Source organism: Pleuronectes platessa, chromosome 10 (assembly GCF_947347685.1).
Source record: "Pleuronectes platessa chromosome 10, fPlePla1.1, whole genome shotgun sequence".
In the NCBI taxonomy this organism is placed as follows: Eukaryota; Metazoa; Chordata; class Actinopteri; order Pleuronectiformes; family Pleuronectidae; genus Pleuronectes; species Pleuronectes platessa.
In genome coordinates this window covers 6200011-6217224 of record NC_070635.1, presented here as the reverse complement: position 1 = coordinate 6217224, position 17214 = coordinate 6200011, and the positions used below count along the sequence as shown (strand labels likewise).

Sequence of the window (17214 nt, the reverse complement as noted above, 5' to 3'; positions counted from 1 at the left end):
GTGGTTGTTTTTAATTAAAACTTCATTCCTGCTTCTCCACGGCCTGATGTCTATGATGTGTCCTCTCCTGGGTCCAAGACATCTGAGCTTCATCTGAGGCTGTTTCTTTAGGCTTTGAAACATAGAAATGTTATTAATTAAACATCATAATAACCCTTTTCTGATTAGATAATCAATGGATAGGAAAACAAATTTGGCATCCCTAATATTGATAAATATTTGTTTACACCAACATGCTAATGCTAAACTATGCTAATCTGTAGAGATCTGAGTTTTACAGTTCACTCAGGATTTCCAGTATGAAAAGCTCATATGTAACAGCAGATTGAAGAGAATCAGGATCCAAGTGTCTGCGTCTCTTTGAGGAAGTGACCTGCACTGCTCTGTGTATGGCATGAATATTGCTAATTGTTTTAGTTAATTGTGCTAATTTGCTCTCATGCTAAAAGTTACACTAAAGGATTAATTATTCTCCTCTGTTTGTGCAGTAAATAACAAGCAAATGGTCAAATGGACAAACAGGGAATCAAAGTCCGTCTTATCTCCGTGTGCACTGACTTCCTGAAGTCACTGCTGGTCGGAGGTTAAAGCAGATGAATGATCCGTGAAGATATGTTCCCTGTGTAGTTAGTCAGGTGTCTCATGTTTGGTTTTAAAGGAACAATGAAGGAAGAGCTTCAGACCAAATCCTGTCACGTCCTGTAGGAAACAATGAAAGTGGCAACACAACCTGAGACGAGGAGAAGAGATGAGTTTGAAAAGTTTCATCCTGAGAAGTTCACTTTGTGCAGACGATAGATGTCCACGTCTCTAAATGATGTTTGAATAAAGCTTCAGTGTCAGACGGTGACATCACAAGTGAGCTGTGTCGGCCTTGTTTTGTCAGAGCTGTGTGAGATGACACTGTTTTCCCAGAATACATCAGAGTTTTCATCCCGAGGAGGCAGGAGGTGGGTTCAGGATCAAAGGATGAGGAGACTGAACCTCCCTTGTGTGTTTATTTCCTGCTATTTAGGGTCTGGCACGTTTCTCTGTGCGGTTGTCACATGGTGGCTGTTCTCACGGTGCGGTGTCTAATTAGAAAAAGCAGAAGGTCGAGAGAACAGCTGACACATCTTTCTGACACAGTGCTTTTTGCGTAACAGGAAGTTACGAGTGTTTGTTTGCTCGCTGCTGAAAATACTTTAAATATCCAGAAACGAGTCCTTGTTGCTTATAATCAATTAAAAAAGGGGTTTAAAAAATTTAAATGCATTTTTGTGGATTGTTTTAAACACATGCAGATGGAGGATGTGTCTCTGTTTCCTCTCACTGTCCTGAAATGAAATATCCCACACACAAATGCTGCCATCGTGCTCATGAGCAATATGTGAAGTGGCGATCAGTGGGCGGAGCCAGTCACCAGGTAATTCACACACTCAACCATCATCAGTCAGTCTCAGCTGTCAATCAAGACATTTCAACCCCGTTTATAGCATCAAATGAATAATTAAAACAAAACTTACCACAAAAATTTGATATTATATTAATATGAACTAAGTTGAGTAAGAAACAAGTGAAGTGTCAGTTAAACTCTAACCTCTGAAGATGATTCAAGTTCATGTTCAGTAAAGCAAACAAAGAAGTGATCTGTGCTGCATCTTATTATTATTGCATCATGGTTTTTTTCCTTTCAAGTCTCAGATATGTCTTAAATCCGTAAAAGGGAAGTCTTCTTTCGTGAAACTGACGTCTTCAAACCAGAACATCCTGTTTCTGTTCCTCCTCTTGTCTTAAGTCACCGGGGACTTTACAATGTGAGTAGGTGGAGCCGACAGTGTTTAGAAATCAAATCCTATTTTAGGCAGATCTCCGCTGACGTGCCGGTTGTTCCCCTTTAAAGCTGCCGCCCTGCTCCAGACGGCTGGAGGACGACTGTGGGGGTGAGATAGCAGCGGCTCTTCCTCCTTCGTTACCCGTCAACAGAAGGTCCGGCCGAGTCTGACAGAGACTCCCACATCTCTGCTCCTGCTTCACCTGCTCGGCTCAGAGAGTTCAGGAGCAGCAAGTAAAAAAGAAAAGAGAGGGGAGTGGGATTATTTATTCCAGTGTTTGTCCTTCGCCATCAGTCTCTGGTCCAAATGGACAGTGATCCTCAGATCTGCGTCCCCGGGGCTCAGTCAGCCGATCTCAGACGTACAAATTGCGCCCTTCGCTTTCGCCCTTTTCACTATCGCACCATCGCTGCTGGGATTAATGGTCACGCAGGCTGCAACTCAGACAAGATTTACACTCGCTGTTTAAACTCTCACACATTCCTCCTTCCAAAAGGTGTCAGTGAGATTAATGTCACCAGATCTGTGACATTTGAGCACCATTTTTCAAATTAGTATTAAATGTCAATAATGCACGCGGGTCCGTTTTACAGCCAATGAAAAACCACTTGAAGAGATCAGAGGGAAATTAGGATTCAGATGACAGCAGGTGCAGGGTTGGGGGGGGGGATATTAAATCTTGCTTTGTTGGCCTGTCACCGTCAGAGGTGCGATACTTAATGAGCCATTAGTCATGTGCTGGTCGTGACTGCTGGTGTCTTCTACAACCCTGAGACGTCCCCCTGTTGATGAACTTCCTGGAGGAGAATACTGGAACAAACGTTAGCAGCACATGAGTCAGGTTTACTTTCTTTCTCTTAGTCACTGCTGATTGTTTCCAGTCAAATGCTCAAAACCTTGTTGAACTAGAATTAACCTCAGTTGAGCTCGTTTCTCCCCAAAAGCTCAACAGTTTCCTTAAATTCAATCTGCAGCAAATTAATAGAAATCTCAAAGATATCAGGACTCTGCATATGTTGTCAAGATTCATTCATAATATCTGGGAGATTGGTGAAAATGTAAAATCACCATTGAAATCTTTGAGTCTAAGTGACAACTGGTCAAAATGTGAAGGAATTCTCTAAACACTGACACGATATCAAGTCAAGAACAAAGTGACCTTGATGCTTCACCCTTGAAAACTCCCAAATATAATTGGTTATTTTTTCCAAATGAACGTTTGTACTAAATTTGAACTCCTTCCAGATGTTCCTGAGATGTTGAGTTCACAAGACCAAACAATTTGACCTTTGACCTTCATATTCTAATCAGTTCTTCCGAGAGTTTAAATCAACTTTTTTACCAAATTAGAAGAAATTCCCTTAAGGTGTTCTTGAGATATTATGTTCACATTCACAATGGAACCTGAAAACATAACGTTCTTCTTCCAACATTCAAGAGGGTGAAATAAATAAACATCACATCATAGAGACGTTAGTGATTTTTGAATTCATCAACAAGTAAAGAAACAAAAGTCAATAAAAAAAGAGACAGACCCACCGTGATTGTTTTAAATGTACAAAGTTGCACAGTTATTTTTTTTATCAGTATTTAAAATATTCAACAATGAAAGTTAAATCAAACAGTAAGAATAAGTCATAACAATAATTAATATCAGCATATAACTAGACTTAAAATCAAAACTTTTTTAAAACGTTTTTTTTTTTCCTTTTTTTTGTACTGAAACACCTGAGGGAAGCAAATCAAAAGAGAACCCAGAAAAAATAACCACTGAAGTTTAGAGAAAATAAGAGAAACGATCACAAAGTAAAGTCAAGACAAGCTCGTACAGGGGTCTCTCTCTCTCCATCTGTATGTACAGCACATTCGCTCGGTAGCTGTGATGAAAAGAACGGTGGTGAAAATGAAAAGTGGTCTCTGCAGCCTGACAGCCTTTACATCAGCATCGGCAGCTGTATGGATTCACATGTAAAGGCAGAAAAAACTACAATAGAAACAGGGAAACCCACAAGGAGCAAACTGGCAAATTCAATCTTTTCCCCGTTGAGCTTGTATCCCAGTCACAGAACTGACAGATCTCCATTTGTGTCTCTGACTGGAAAGGCTGAGAGGACCGAGACAGCGCTGTCCCGCTCAAACAGTGTCCCCCCAAAACCCCCCCGACGTCCTCTGTTAAAATATGGTCCCTGGATGCATAAGACACGGACACTTTCCTCTCGTTAATAAACATCATTCAAGCTTGTTTCAGTAGGAAACATGACATCAACATTAGTTTGGAGGTGGGTTCCAGAATCACATTTCATAGTTGTCTGTACATTAATTAATAATCGTTAGATTTCAACCCCTTGTTCCGTCAAATCTCACCAAGAACACGTTAGCTGGAAAAAGATGGGAAGGGAATGCAAAGAAACCTTTGGTCAGAGAGTGAAACTCACAAAGGAGAAAATGCAACGAGAGATCTGAGGAGAATCCAAGAGCAAAACTCAAAGTGGTTTTCTATTTACGTTTCTCCCTCTTTCTAACAATATGGCCCATGGTTCAACCCCTCCTCCCATACATTTGGGTCTGCAAGTTATACTGGTTTCCTCACAGAGGAAAGAAGGAAAGAAAAAGGTGCTCTTTTCATGAAAGTCATGTTTGTCTTGATTGTCCACAAAAAAGAAGTGCCAGCAGGAAGTCACCCCGGCGAAAGGATATACAATCACAGCGTAAAACGACAACATCCTTTACTGGAAAGGAATTGAAGAGTCCATGACACGCTCCTGAAATACTCTGAACCTGCTTTGACTTGGTGTTTGTGTGTGTGTGTGTGTGTGTGTGTGTGTGTGTGTGTGTGTGTGTGTGTGTGTGACTCTGTGTGTGTGCGCATGTGTATCAGTGACCGCTTGTGTTCAGTCTCAGTTGGAAACTGTCTTCTCCTGTGTGGCCTCCTCCTGCAGGCAGCTCTTATGGATGATGGGCAGTGGGTGGGCCTCTGTGTTGAAGACCCAGTCCTCCAGCGGGAGGAGGTCGTCGTCGGAGAAGAGGAGGTAGAGATACCTGCAGGGACATGAACAGCATCCAGTTAGCTTCATCAAAATTTAAAGCTCTTTATATAATATAGAAAAAAAACATTCACTTCCTGTGGATTTGTATCGAGTTGCACTTTGGAAAATCAGCTTTAAAATAGGATTTTAATCGATTTCTGCACAAATCAAGGTCAATGTTGTCGCCCCATCATTTACATTATAATCCCTTCAGCCTTCATGTAAAGGTCAGTGTGAAGAATGATTAACATAATCTGTCACTCTGAATGTGGCCACTGGACTTTTATTTTCAGAAGGACTTGAGGAATTAGGAACCTATTCACTAATCTGAAAAACCTAGTGTGACTGTTGTGTATTTACTGACGTATTAAGAGTTGAGCAGAATATTCTGTCTCAAACCTGAGTCCCAACAGAATCTGTCATTCTTCAACAAATAAACATTTTCTTCAAGGACTGATTTGAATTTCTGTCTTATTTCTTCTCTTACAGCTCGTTTCTGTATCTGCACACGAGCCAGTGAACAAGAATCTTTTCTCAACATTGGGCGAATTATAAAAAAGTATCACGCAACAATTCCTCCATCTAGAACAACTAAATTATTCACCAGCAAAGATTTTTATGTAACGATTAGCCACTGTAGTTTTTAAGTGGATGCACATTAAGAGCAGCAGAACAGTCTGGTGCTCAAAGTTCTCCCGTCTTTCAGCTCATGTGATGCAGCTTCCTGAGCGGCTTTGTTGCTTAATGACACCAGAACGAGGGGAAACAAAACAAAAACTGAACACAATCTCTTCATCGTCCATGTTTCTTGTGAAAAAAAGGAAAATCACCTCTAATGACAAATCCTAAGGGTTCAGTTTTTGAAGCTGTATAACTCTATATATCTGTGATTGTTTCTGAAAGCAGAATGTAAAATGATGTTTGCCACATTCTGCTATGGAGGACGTACTTGAGTGTCTCTGAGAGGAAGAAGCTCTGCTGCATGTTGTCGTGGCTGACTGTCGCGGTGTAGACGTCTCGGATGCCGGAGAAGCCAGACTCCACTCTGCAGTGCTCCTCCAGGGCCTGACAGGTGACAGGGGGGGAGAGAGAGAGAGAGGGAGAGTTTAGATGTGCACAAACACCTTCAAAAACATTTTTCAATTTTATTTCTGGACATGTTCAAGTCCACGTCTCGCAGGTGTTCGCTGTGAAAATTGTACAAATTGAAAAAAACAATTTGTTTGTCCATGAATATTCAATGAGGGTCACGTTGGTCGGTGCACACCTGGCATCAATGTGTCCAGCGACCGCTTCACTTGACGTGTGTTTGCAAAGACCCAATCATGTTGTTTTTACCCCGTGTGAGTTTGCAGATGTGGATGTGTGTGTGTTTAGTGTGTTGCTGCAGGCGAGATAGAGAGAGAGAGAGAGAGAGCGAGCAGAGGCAGGTGGAGCTGAATGAATCAAGCTGCGCTCAGATCTGCTACCAAGCTCTTTTTTACAACTACTGCAGATATTTGAAAATCTGCCATTTGGAAGGCATTTTTTAAAATGTCTGTTTTGGTGATTTGAAATTTCTGTTGCATATGAGAGCCATATGAGAGCGATTTGTGATTAAGGAGATATGACCTAAACGTAGCACTTTTAATTCAATCACTCTGAATCCAGTGTGAATGGATGTAAACGTCTTCAAAACCATTTTTTATTCTGGCCAAGGTGAGGCCTACTTCCTGCAGGTGTGTAAAAAGTGTGGGAATTGAGTAAATTAGTATTTGTTGGTTCATATTAAATCCCCCCTCCTCGTTTCTGTACTGTAAACAAAGCCAAATGCATAAAAGAAACATTCCTCTCATATCATGGGACAAAAATAGCATCATCTAAAAGCCTATCCTCAGCAGCAGTGTGTTCATGTCCACTAAAGGAAACGATGGAGCACGTCCAGCCCTCGGCCGGCGACACAATAGAAGCTCGAGCTATGCTAAAGCTGAGTAAAGCTAATGGGGAGAGTCTGAGCTAGCCAAGCAGATTAGCACGTTATTAGCCCCGCTACAGAGGGCGGTTTTATACGTGCTAATTAACAAAGACCCCGATGTGTTAATGCCCGATGTTCATGGAGAGGAGAGTTGTGACCACTTTCAACCTTTGTGCCAGATAATTAGAGGCCTGTCAAACTCGTCAGCCTGATCCCTCCACTGAATTAATGCTAACTCTATCATGGCAGTCCTCTGCAGTGTACTGCAGCTGGAGTCCTGTCTGCTGCCACGTTATTAACTGTGCTCCCTGCGTAACCTTCACCTCCTGATGAAGAGGCGGCTTTATCCAGCAGCTAATGTATAGCACCAGGAAATATCAAGGAAGCTGGTTGAGGGTAATTGGGGGTGTTAAAGGAGCAGGACTCGGAAGGCGAGAGCAATTTATAAACTCTGAGTCACTTCTTACACAGAATTATATGGTACAGAAATATAAGGCCATAAAAAATACCTTTTCACCAAAATTATGTCACATTCTTAAACCATGTTACCCATAATGCAACTTTACTTTGTTTCTTGGTTCTGTATTTTTTCCTTTATACAATTTGACAGTGGACGTTGTACAATGAACATATTGCGACACTCTCTTAAGGAAAATGTGTCATTTAGACTTTATGAATAAAACTGACTTCATTTCCTTTTTGGCAAGAAATCGTCCTAAATTAAAAAGTCCTTACAACGGCAAATAGTTGATTTCATATTTGGCTCCTGTGAGAATGAAGGGGACAGGACATGACGTCTCTTGTTGTCCCTGCATCTTCCTCTGTGACATCCCATGAAAAGAAAGTTATAAACCTACTAGAATAGCAGTGTACTAAAAGTATCTTAGGGAAACTTTTTTATAACCAGTATGTTCGAGTAAGTATTTACAAAAAAGGGGAAATGTGCCTTCTCCCATAATAAGTTCTTCTATTATTAAAGCCAAAAAGGGGAAGTTTGAATCCCTTGATCTGTGTCTTACCTCCACAGCCTCCCATCCCCAGTCTCTGTACTTGGGGTCGTGAGTGAGTCTCCACATGTACATGTAGCTCTCGATGACTTCAGGTCGTAGGATGTAATATCTGTCACTCAGCCTCGTTGCCGTGGCTTCAGCTCCGGCGTCGAATCTGAACGCCTCGGGTCCCAGTTTGGTGGCTGACAGATCACAGGAGGAGGAAGAGAAGAGGAAGAAAACCATCAATCTGTGTCAGCAAACAGACGTCTGCACTAACTCCACAGATATGAGAACCTTCAGAGCGGAGGCAACGTAACGTCAGTGTTCAGAAGCCGTTTCCTAGTTTAACAATTAAGTCTCTCTCTCTCTCTCTCTCTCTCTCTCTCTCTCTCTCTCTCTCTCTCTCTCTCTCTCTCTCTCTCTCTCTCTCTCTCTCTCTCTCTCTCTCTCTCTCTCCAATAGCAATTCAAGGCTACATGTGTCATGAAAAGAGATCCTCTTCATGACACAGTACAAAGTAATCTATTCTTGTCAGGGTCAGGACAGGAGCCACAGCACATCGGCATCTTAAATTTAGAAACATCATCATTATTATTATTATTTATTATTTATCGTTATCAATTTATTCAGATTTACCAGCACCATACAGGCCTGATGTTCTCTGGTACCTCTCTTAATTACCACTGAAACACACAGGGGGGCTCTTTGTTTCCTTCAGACTCATTTGTTCTTTTAATGTGATCGGCTAAATCTCTAAATTATTTATGTTCTATTGCTTTGCACAGCACTTGCTTTCGTCTTTATGTGAAGTTATTATAGGTGAAATGTGATCCTGTCCTCAAACCTATTTTAGCTTTTAACTGGAAATCAAAACTTCCTCGATGTTTAACTTTTGTCTCGTCTCAAAGCAACTGTTTTTCTTCAAGGACGTCCTCCACTAAAGTTGACATTAAACACAGTGAAACAGAGTGTGAGAGAAACTCTAACAGAGAAAAGAAACCCCCCATCTTTGTGCACAAGCCATAAGAACATACCAAAAATAAAATAGTCCCTGTTCATCATTGATCTCAGTCATAACTCTGTTTTCTTTTGAAAGGCAACACAGCTCTGAACCACCTCTGTGTTAACAGTTGCTGCAGTGACACTAAAAGGCTTTGCACAGATGGAATCAGGGGACCTGCAGCTTTCAAACAATGAGTAACTGGTCAAGGTTGTGAAGAGTGATTCCGGTACAAACACATCTAAAGTCACGCCACCAAGGCCAAAAACTCCCACGACTGGGATGGTTTATTTGAAAACGTTAATTGGCTGCTGCAAGGTTAAAACACTTATTTCCAGACAATGACCTCAGTGAGCTGCGTACAGGTCTGACTGTGCAAGACGATACTGAGAAGGAACAGACAGATGGGACGAGAGATCAGAATTGTGGGGAAGGTTTGCTCATATATTTTCCCCCTTCTTCACCATCATTTTTCTCCTTGATATATCTTTGGTCTGGGAGTGAAACACGGTCTTATACTGTCCCTCGTTTATTGGATGGAGTCACAATAAATTTTCCTCTGGAATAAATTATTATCACAGCCCTCGTTCTTCAATCTTCAATCTCCCGTTTCTTTTTTACTACTAAATTACAAAAACCTCCAATTATTTAACACACTTACAGTCGTGAGACGTTAAAGAATAATCAAAGTCTAATTCATCGGCGCTGCTTATTAGGCCTGGTTATTAGACAACATATTAGGTTGTCTCTGCGTTGACGTGAAGAACAAAAAGGGCCTCAGGCGCTTTTTAAATTAGAATTTGCTGCTTTCCTAGACTTTTCGTATTAGATTTAAATACAGAAAATTGAAATGGCACCCAGAGCGCATAACTTCACCGAGGACAACCGGCCAACAGTCCCCTTAATGATTATTTTCATTAAGATCCATGAATTGTTCTCTGAGGAATCAAGGAAAATCTCTTGATGTTAAATAAAGATAAATAAATTCCTGATCCGACCCTTGATCAGGATCCACACCAACATTGAATGACTAATTTCCATTGTAATCAGTCGAATAGCTCTTGGATAATCTTGCTGACAAATAAACAAATCAACAAACACATGGACAGGGCTGAAAACAGAATATAATATGAACTTCCTGTTGAAATGACCACTACAACAGCTACAGGAACCACTGACACAAGATCTGACATGCACAGTTCCTGGATGTTGAATCCTATTTTCCTGAAGCTTGATGCTGACAGTAGTAATCAACTGTAAAACATCATCATGAGAATACTGAGCAGGGCCGTCTCCATGTGTTAATTGATCTTTTGGTTTGATATTTGACTGGGAACCTCCAGAACTGAAGCTCTGTTGATCCTCTTGAGATAAAAAAAAGTCTCCTCACACTCAAAAATCCTGTCTTCAACCTCCCTGACGTCTCCACTCACCTGAGCGTGTGTAGCTCTCATGGCACGTGTGCGTGATCTCTGCAGCCAGGTCCAGGTAGTGTTGCCTCTTGTCCGGAGCTCCATCATCCGCCCCAATGCCGATCATTCCCCCGGAGAAGCAGGCCAGGTGGCCCATCTTGTGATCCAGGATCCCACCCCTCCACTCGGCCATGTAGGTGAGGCCCCCGGTTGACTTCTGCACCAGGTTAGCTTCAATCGCCTGCAGCGTCACACACACACAGGAATAGTTGCATGATTACTGATGTAGCTTGAGCCACGCTATTGTGACGCCTTGTAAATTTCATCGAAGAACCATGGCTAATTTCTTTTTTCTTTCAGTATGCCCTGTAGACAATGATTGAAATGATTTATGTAAAACTAAAGTTTATTTGGAAATGTTTAGGAGGCTTCTCCGGCCCCAGATAGAATTAGTTTTGCTGAGGTAGCATTTCCCAGATTCTCTACGACAGAGGTAAGGAAGCACAAAGTCAGAAAAACATCTTCAATAACAACTGGTGGAAGAGGAGAGGAAAGTGAGATTTCTTGGTTGAAATCTTCAAATTTAGGGTTTTCCTCTGTGAAGCTGTTTGTTCTCAGTGTTTTACGTTTCACGAGACAGAAGGACGTCTCCTGAGATCACTTCTGAATGACTGAGCCTCTTCTCTCTTTTACAGTCTCTGTCTTTCTCTCAAGTGCTTCTTGCCCATTCGATCTGGCTTTCTGCTCATTTTGCATTTGAATGCTGGTCTGATATTCTGCAGCATCACACCTCAAAGTGCTGAAAATAAAGTGTCAAATCCCACATTTCAGGTCATTTCATTCGTTTATTCTTTTTTTTTTAACAGCTCTAGAAATAAAAACACCTTTTTTACTGCATATGAGAAGAGTGGGATATATTTTAAATCCACCTTAAATCATGAAAATTACAGTTGACCTCTCTTCTATCACTGCCACATACTGTAAGAATAGCATTTGAAGCAATTAAGGGTTGATAAAGATGCGACCTGGAAAAATAGCTGACAAAACAAAGTAATGTGTATAATGTGTAAGCACATAAACAACATGTTCTCAGAAAAAAACCTTTTTCTTGAGGGCTGCCTGGTGACTCTCCTGCTAATTAGCTGTTGTTTGCAGTAATTGTTCTGCAGTATAACTGGAAAAATGTTCTCTCTCTCAACACCGTGTTTTAATTAGTAATCTACTTTTGTTTGAACGCCAAAGATAATGAGTTGTGCTGTGCCTTCACCTTAGATCTCTGTACAAACATACAGAATATAACTTAATCTGATAGCATGGGGGGGTCCCGAACCATTTAAATACCAAGTCACAGGGGAGAAGGGGAGTCTGTAATTAATAGATCTGCCTCTGGCTTGACCGTCTGACGAGAACTGAGGAAATCTCAATGGCAATCTTAAATTATTGTCTGCAATATTGTAATTGTAGCCGGAGGGACCGAGTTTTACTCCGACATCAACTCCATTAAAGAGGAAAACAGACAGCTTCTGATGTACTTTCATGCTCTCATATACTGTACACTGAGTTCATGTTCAGATCTCTTTTGTGGACAGTGGGGGCACTAACATTTTACATAACAGTACATGAAAGTCAGTTGGCTTCTAATCAAAGCTCTTATCACATTACACAGTACCAGGAGCCCTCTAATTTCAGTTAACGTACAGGCCGCAGCAGAACAAGTGCACAAACAACAACAAACAATAGGGTTTCAATGCAAAAATAACTGAATTCATCTATGATGCAGCCGTTTGCATTGTGAGGACACACAAAACCTTTTTTACTTTTTAACTCGGTTCTCCCTCTTTTGCACAAAATACTGCTCGTGCATTGAGGCTCTTTTCACCGAGGTACTATCATGTCTGTGTAACACCACGAGGAACAAACAGGTAATGTTACATATATGATGTCTGAAAAGAGCTTCAGATGTTGTGTCCTTTCATCAGCCTTCCACTATTTTGTCAACTAAAATGTCCTCTTGTGATTGTGTATAAAAGCCCTTTGGATACTTATTCATCAAAAGCTCATGCACATGCACTATGATTACATTTCTTTTATCTGACCGGGTTCTGTAGAGTCGCCTTCAACGTAAGATTATAATGTCCATACCTCCAGTGCTCCATAGTACATCGTCTTTGCCCCATCATCGGTCTTATCTGACATCAGATAGGATTTGATCAGGTACTCGTAGAAACTGTCCCCGAGGCCACCGATGGAAACATGATCTATGAAGGGAAAAGGAGAAAAGGCAGCCGGGTTACACAAAAGTCCTAACTGAGGGTATAAGATAATAATAATAACAATAACACATTTTATTTATTAATCCCACAATGGGGAAATTTGGAATTTTATGGGCGGCTTTCAAGACCACTCAAGGGCCCTTTATAGATATAAACATGTAAAACATCACGATATCAAAAAAATATATAATAATATGATAATAAGTATAAAATCATCAGTAGTAAAAACTGAATAAAACATTAAAAACCTGCAGCTTCATGCTTATTGTCTAGATGTTGTCACCACTCATTAAAACTTAACTTATGTAACACACTTTGATCGTGTGAGTGGAAACTGAAATGAGTGGCTGTTGTTTTTCCTCTTGTCCTCTGGTAAGCACACATGCAAATTCATAAATATGAATAAGATATTGCACTGGAGGCGTTCATGAGTGTTCATCCATCCACTCCCGCTCACGCATACCTTTGCTCTGTTGACTCCCCTGTAAGGTTATTCTGTGCAGAGCTTCTGTGTTTGTCCTTGACACAGACAGATGAGGGAGAGCTCTGCGGCCAAAGATTATTTTTCTCTTTGTGCAAATAAATTTATATAATTTCTCTTCTCTACAAGTTCACTCACAAACAAGTATCTCTGCAACCATCCAGATTACAAACCCTTTTCAGAACAAGCGTTGTGTTTTCCCCACAAGTTTTTTTTCTGTTGCCTCCTTTCAGGTAAATCTGAAAGATCCAATTTCCTGAGGTAATTGAATTCATTATCATTTTAATAACCCAGAGAAAAGGGAGTCATATAGGCTATTCTATGAGCCTGATATTAAAAATGAAAGGCAATGGATGGTTGACACAGATGCTCATTGAGAAGAGCTTTGGTACATGAGGTGAATTAAGGTATGTCGGTTGTGTAGAAGCCGAGGAGAAGGTATAAATGTGAAGTGACACTAAGTGAAATCAAGCTTTGGTACAATTGACCCCAGGGGAGAAAAACAATTACTGTTTTACCTTTATGTAACAAGAATGACCTCAGAGTGTCATTAGAGTCACATGTACAATGTATGATTTATTTAAATAATGTGAGCCCCTGACCTCATCCTTCATTACAGACGGTCTCTTTAACACAGATGCACCTTGATATAATTTCACATATGTTAAACCAGTACAAATGTTCAGTAATTCCAACACTTACGTTGGACCCAGTTGCCGCTGACTGGACTGAGGAAGTTGGGATACAGGCCGTGAGGTTTTTCAATCTTGTTCAGAAGTTTCCTGATGTTCATCACCTGCAGAGACATCACAGTACAAATGAATATCAATGCAACAAGGCTGAAAACGTGTCTAGCGGGTTTCAAGTTAAAACAGATTGCCAACATAATCAAGACGAGTGAAAGAGGAGGAAAAGCTGGGAATGCAAACCTTCTCTGTGTAGATGGGATTGTTGGAGACCTCGGACAGATGCACGAATTCCAGGTGAAGGGTCCCGAACTCAGCCAGGATGCTGCTCCCGGCTGAGGCCCAGCCCCAACTCCAACTGGTTCCACTACAGCAGAGACAACATCCACAGGTAGACTAAGTACCACAGGTGTCACATGTAGAAGCATAACACAGGTAACCAAAAGAGTTTGGCAGTTAGACCCACTGTTTTGGGCTCGGCTTGGATTATTCTCAAATGCAGCTTGTGATAAAAATATTTGAGTTGATGCTTTTCATGAGTTATTAAAGGAAACGTTTATTGAGACGCCAGAAGACTGTGACCAATATGTTTACATTTTCCTTTGCGAGCTCTGCAGAGCCTTTATCTCCCCATGATTCAGGCAAGGTTATTGCATTGTGGGACATCCAGACTGTCAATGAAAGCAGCAGTGAATAATACCGTCAATGGATTTAAAGTGTTTGTCTGAGTGCAGCTGAGTTCTCAGATTTTCATCCTGTTTTGACGTGATGTTCTCGTGAGTTTAAAGTTTTACAGCCAACGCCGGCTTCACATGATCCCGTTCTATCGGCAGCAGCATTTCCTGTACCCTCCAGACAATAGAGCAATACTTCTTTCAATTCTTCCACTGTCTGTGTTCTAAGTTATTCTCCCTCAGTTGATCCACATTCAGAAGATACTGCAGCTCCAGAAAGTTAGAGAAAGTAACCGACTCAGGGCCTGATGAACTTCTGAACTCAAATTCTGCTTAATGCATCATACCAGACACACTTGGGTTTACTTTTTATCTCATTTTTTGATGGAAATCAATAACCGTCTCCTGTTTTGTCTCCAGTGGTCTCTACAATACATTGAGCATACAAAAGATATGGATGGATTTAAACACTGAGCTATTTTCATTTTTTATTTCAGTCAACATTATTTATATATATTTAATGTGTCCGTGCAGATGAATCTCATTAAGAACTGGACCTAAAAAGAAACACCAGCGTCTATACATCAAGATTTCTTTCTTTTCTCTGTAAAAGGTGATTTAAAATCAAATATCTTTTACAAAAGGTTTCCAGAAAGATGGCATTTCTTTCCTTTCCGTCAGATCTCATGAAAACATAATGTCACATCCAAAAAATGTGCTAAGAAATCACAACTTTCTGCTACTGGTAGGAACTGCTAACACATAATCAAGGATATTCTTTATGGTGCTAAATTGCTAAAATGTCAAAAACAGAGCAGAGTTTCTTTGCCCACAGCATAACATCGTCTGTCTGTCCCCACAGCATCATATCAAAATATTGAGGTTATCAGTTGTCTCGGTTTAGGGTGAGCTGTGTCCTACTTAAAAAGAAAAAACACTGTTATAGTTCAAACAATTAATTAAGAAAATAATTGGCAGATTAAATCATAATGAAAAATAAGTTGCCGCACTATCAAACGCTGCAAGAGTCGAATGAGGTTGAAAAGAAGTTCACTCAACAGCCGCTCAAATACTGATGGAGAGCCAAGGTTGTTATAATAAGAAAAACAAAGTACAGAGACATTGTGTTTTTAAGGTTTTCATTATTTAATTATAGATCAGTTTTATCCACAGTAGTTAAATTCGTCTTCCACAAACAGAGATAATATGCAAAACAAAACCTCACCCGCGAAGCAAGTGTTTGTACTTTTAATTTTTAATTGGATTAAAGCTAAATTGGACACTTGTAATGAAGTTGTGTGTGTAGATGTTTTGATCCGATTAGTTCAAATGTGTCTGTTAAAATTAAACTCATCATTTTCTGAAATGACCTTGGAGTCCCTCTCCCACCTAATGAGTTCACTGCCGCCTGCAATGATTGATGTCTATGTTTTGAATTTCTTTAACCTTAGCTCGAAACTTGACACCAGTGCAGCCAAGTTCTGTGAATCGTGTTATATCAACGTTTCAGAACGTTACCTGGAAACTACAAACATCAAGTGCACCCTCCAGGTTGATTTCCTCAGGTCAGTATGGTTGATATCACTCTGACAAAAATCTATTTCTCAGGAAATGTGTGGTGCACTCATCCTCGGCCATGATTAGTTGAGGCAGAAAATACTACGGTGACTTCACATATATACTCTAATAGATGCTGGGAGAAGATCAGACATCCAATAATGAATTGAAGTAAATTTGTTAGAGGAGCGAGAGGATGAGGTGAGCTGGGGTTTGTGCAGGCGGAGGGGAATCGGAGAGTTTAGCACAGTGAAGGCATCCATTAAAAGTTTTTTGGGGGGGGCTACATCATTAGCAGCTCTGGCTGCAGTCACATCTGATTGCTCCTTCAAGAAAAATCTATCAGAAAATCACAGTGAAGGTGCGTGGCGGGGTGGGGGGGCGGGGGGGGGTCCACAGGGGGGAGTATCCACATCACTGCAGCCGGTGAAGCAACAACACTGGCGCTCGCTCAGTAATCATTTCAGCCCATTTAACAAACACACTCTCATGCTCATCCACAGTCATCAGAAATAGTATCACGTGCAGAAAATGAATATGAACTAAAATCAATATCCCACGTCGCTCTTAATGTGTTGAGGGGAATTGGTGTTTGCGCATTTTAATAGAGGAGCTAAAGGATTTGATGATCTGTGATGTTGACTATTGGATGACACACATTTCATCTCTCAACAAATGTTATTAAATACCGTATTACTTCTATGAGCAATGATCAGCTGTAGGGAAACCTACTGTGAAAAAGATGTGTTCTAGTGGGGCTGCAACTAATGATAATTTTTCATTATGAGTTAATAAACTCATTCTATTGAAAATGCTGAAAACTTCCACCAATAATTCTTTAGACTAATATGTACTTTATTTATAATAGATTTAATATGGAATTTAATTCATTTAACATGTTGGTAATTTTAGTTTTTAATGTATTTGATATTAAGGAAGGAAAATGGCTTAACTATCTTATATTTGTGTGATTGCTTGGCAGTTTATAAGGGTGGGTTGGCATGCAAGTATTCTTGTTGCATCACTTACTTAAAACCACTGGAAACGTTTATTTTTTAAATAACGTGATGTTCCATTTTCTCCTCTTCTTAACAAACTCTTAAGCATCTTAAAAATCCTCCTCAGAAAGGCTTTCTCCTCAGAAGCTCTGTGAACGGCTGAGATGCTTTGTGATAAACTTCCATCTCAACGTAACACAACGTCATGAATCTAATGATTTTTCTTGTAGTTTGGTCCCTGGGAGCAGCTCCTTGTTGCACGAGGCTTGATGAACATGGCCCCCGGTGCAGTAACATCTGACCTTTCACCTGAACGTCATCTTCTGATGCATCGTGCAACCAGAACC

General features: G+C 40.6%; 1 protein-coding gene across 5 annotated transcripts in view; it reads right to left on the bottom strand.

Annotated features, from left to right (window-relative positions):
* Window positions 1-3358: 3358 nt before the first annotated feature.
* The window catches only part of LOC128450137 (mannosyl-oligosaccharide 1,2-alpha-mannosidase IC), a 167239-nt gene continuing 153383 nt past the window's right edge, over window positions 3359-17214 (bottom strand). For 4 of the 5 annotated variants that reach the window (XM_053433626.1, XM_053433630.1, XM_053433629.1 and 1 more), the window contains exons 6-12: window positions 13882-14009; window positions 13655-13748; window positions 12341-12456; window positions 10220-10439; window positions 7814-7986; window positions 5790-5905; window positions 3359-4853 (exon numbers count right to left, since the gene is read on the bottom strand). In XM_053433626.1, coding sequence (XP_053289601.1) covers window positions 4712-4853; window positions 5790-5905; window positions 7814-7986; window positions 10220-10439; window positions 12341-12456; window positions 13655-13748; window positions 13882-14009 — 989 coding nt within the window. In that variant the 3' untranslated portion in view covers window positions 3359-4711. The remainder of the gene's footprint in view (window positions 4854-5789; window positions 5906-7813; window positions 7987-10219; window positions 10440-12340; window positions 12457-13654; window positions 13749-13881; window positions 14010-17214) is intronic. The other variant, XM_053433627.1, reaches the window with a different exon arrangement.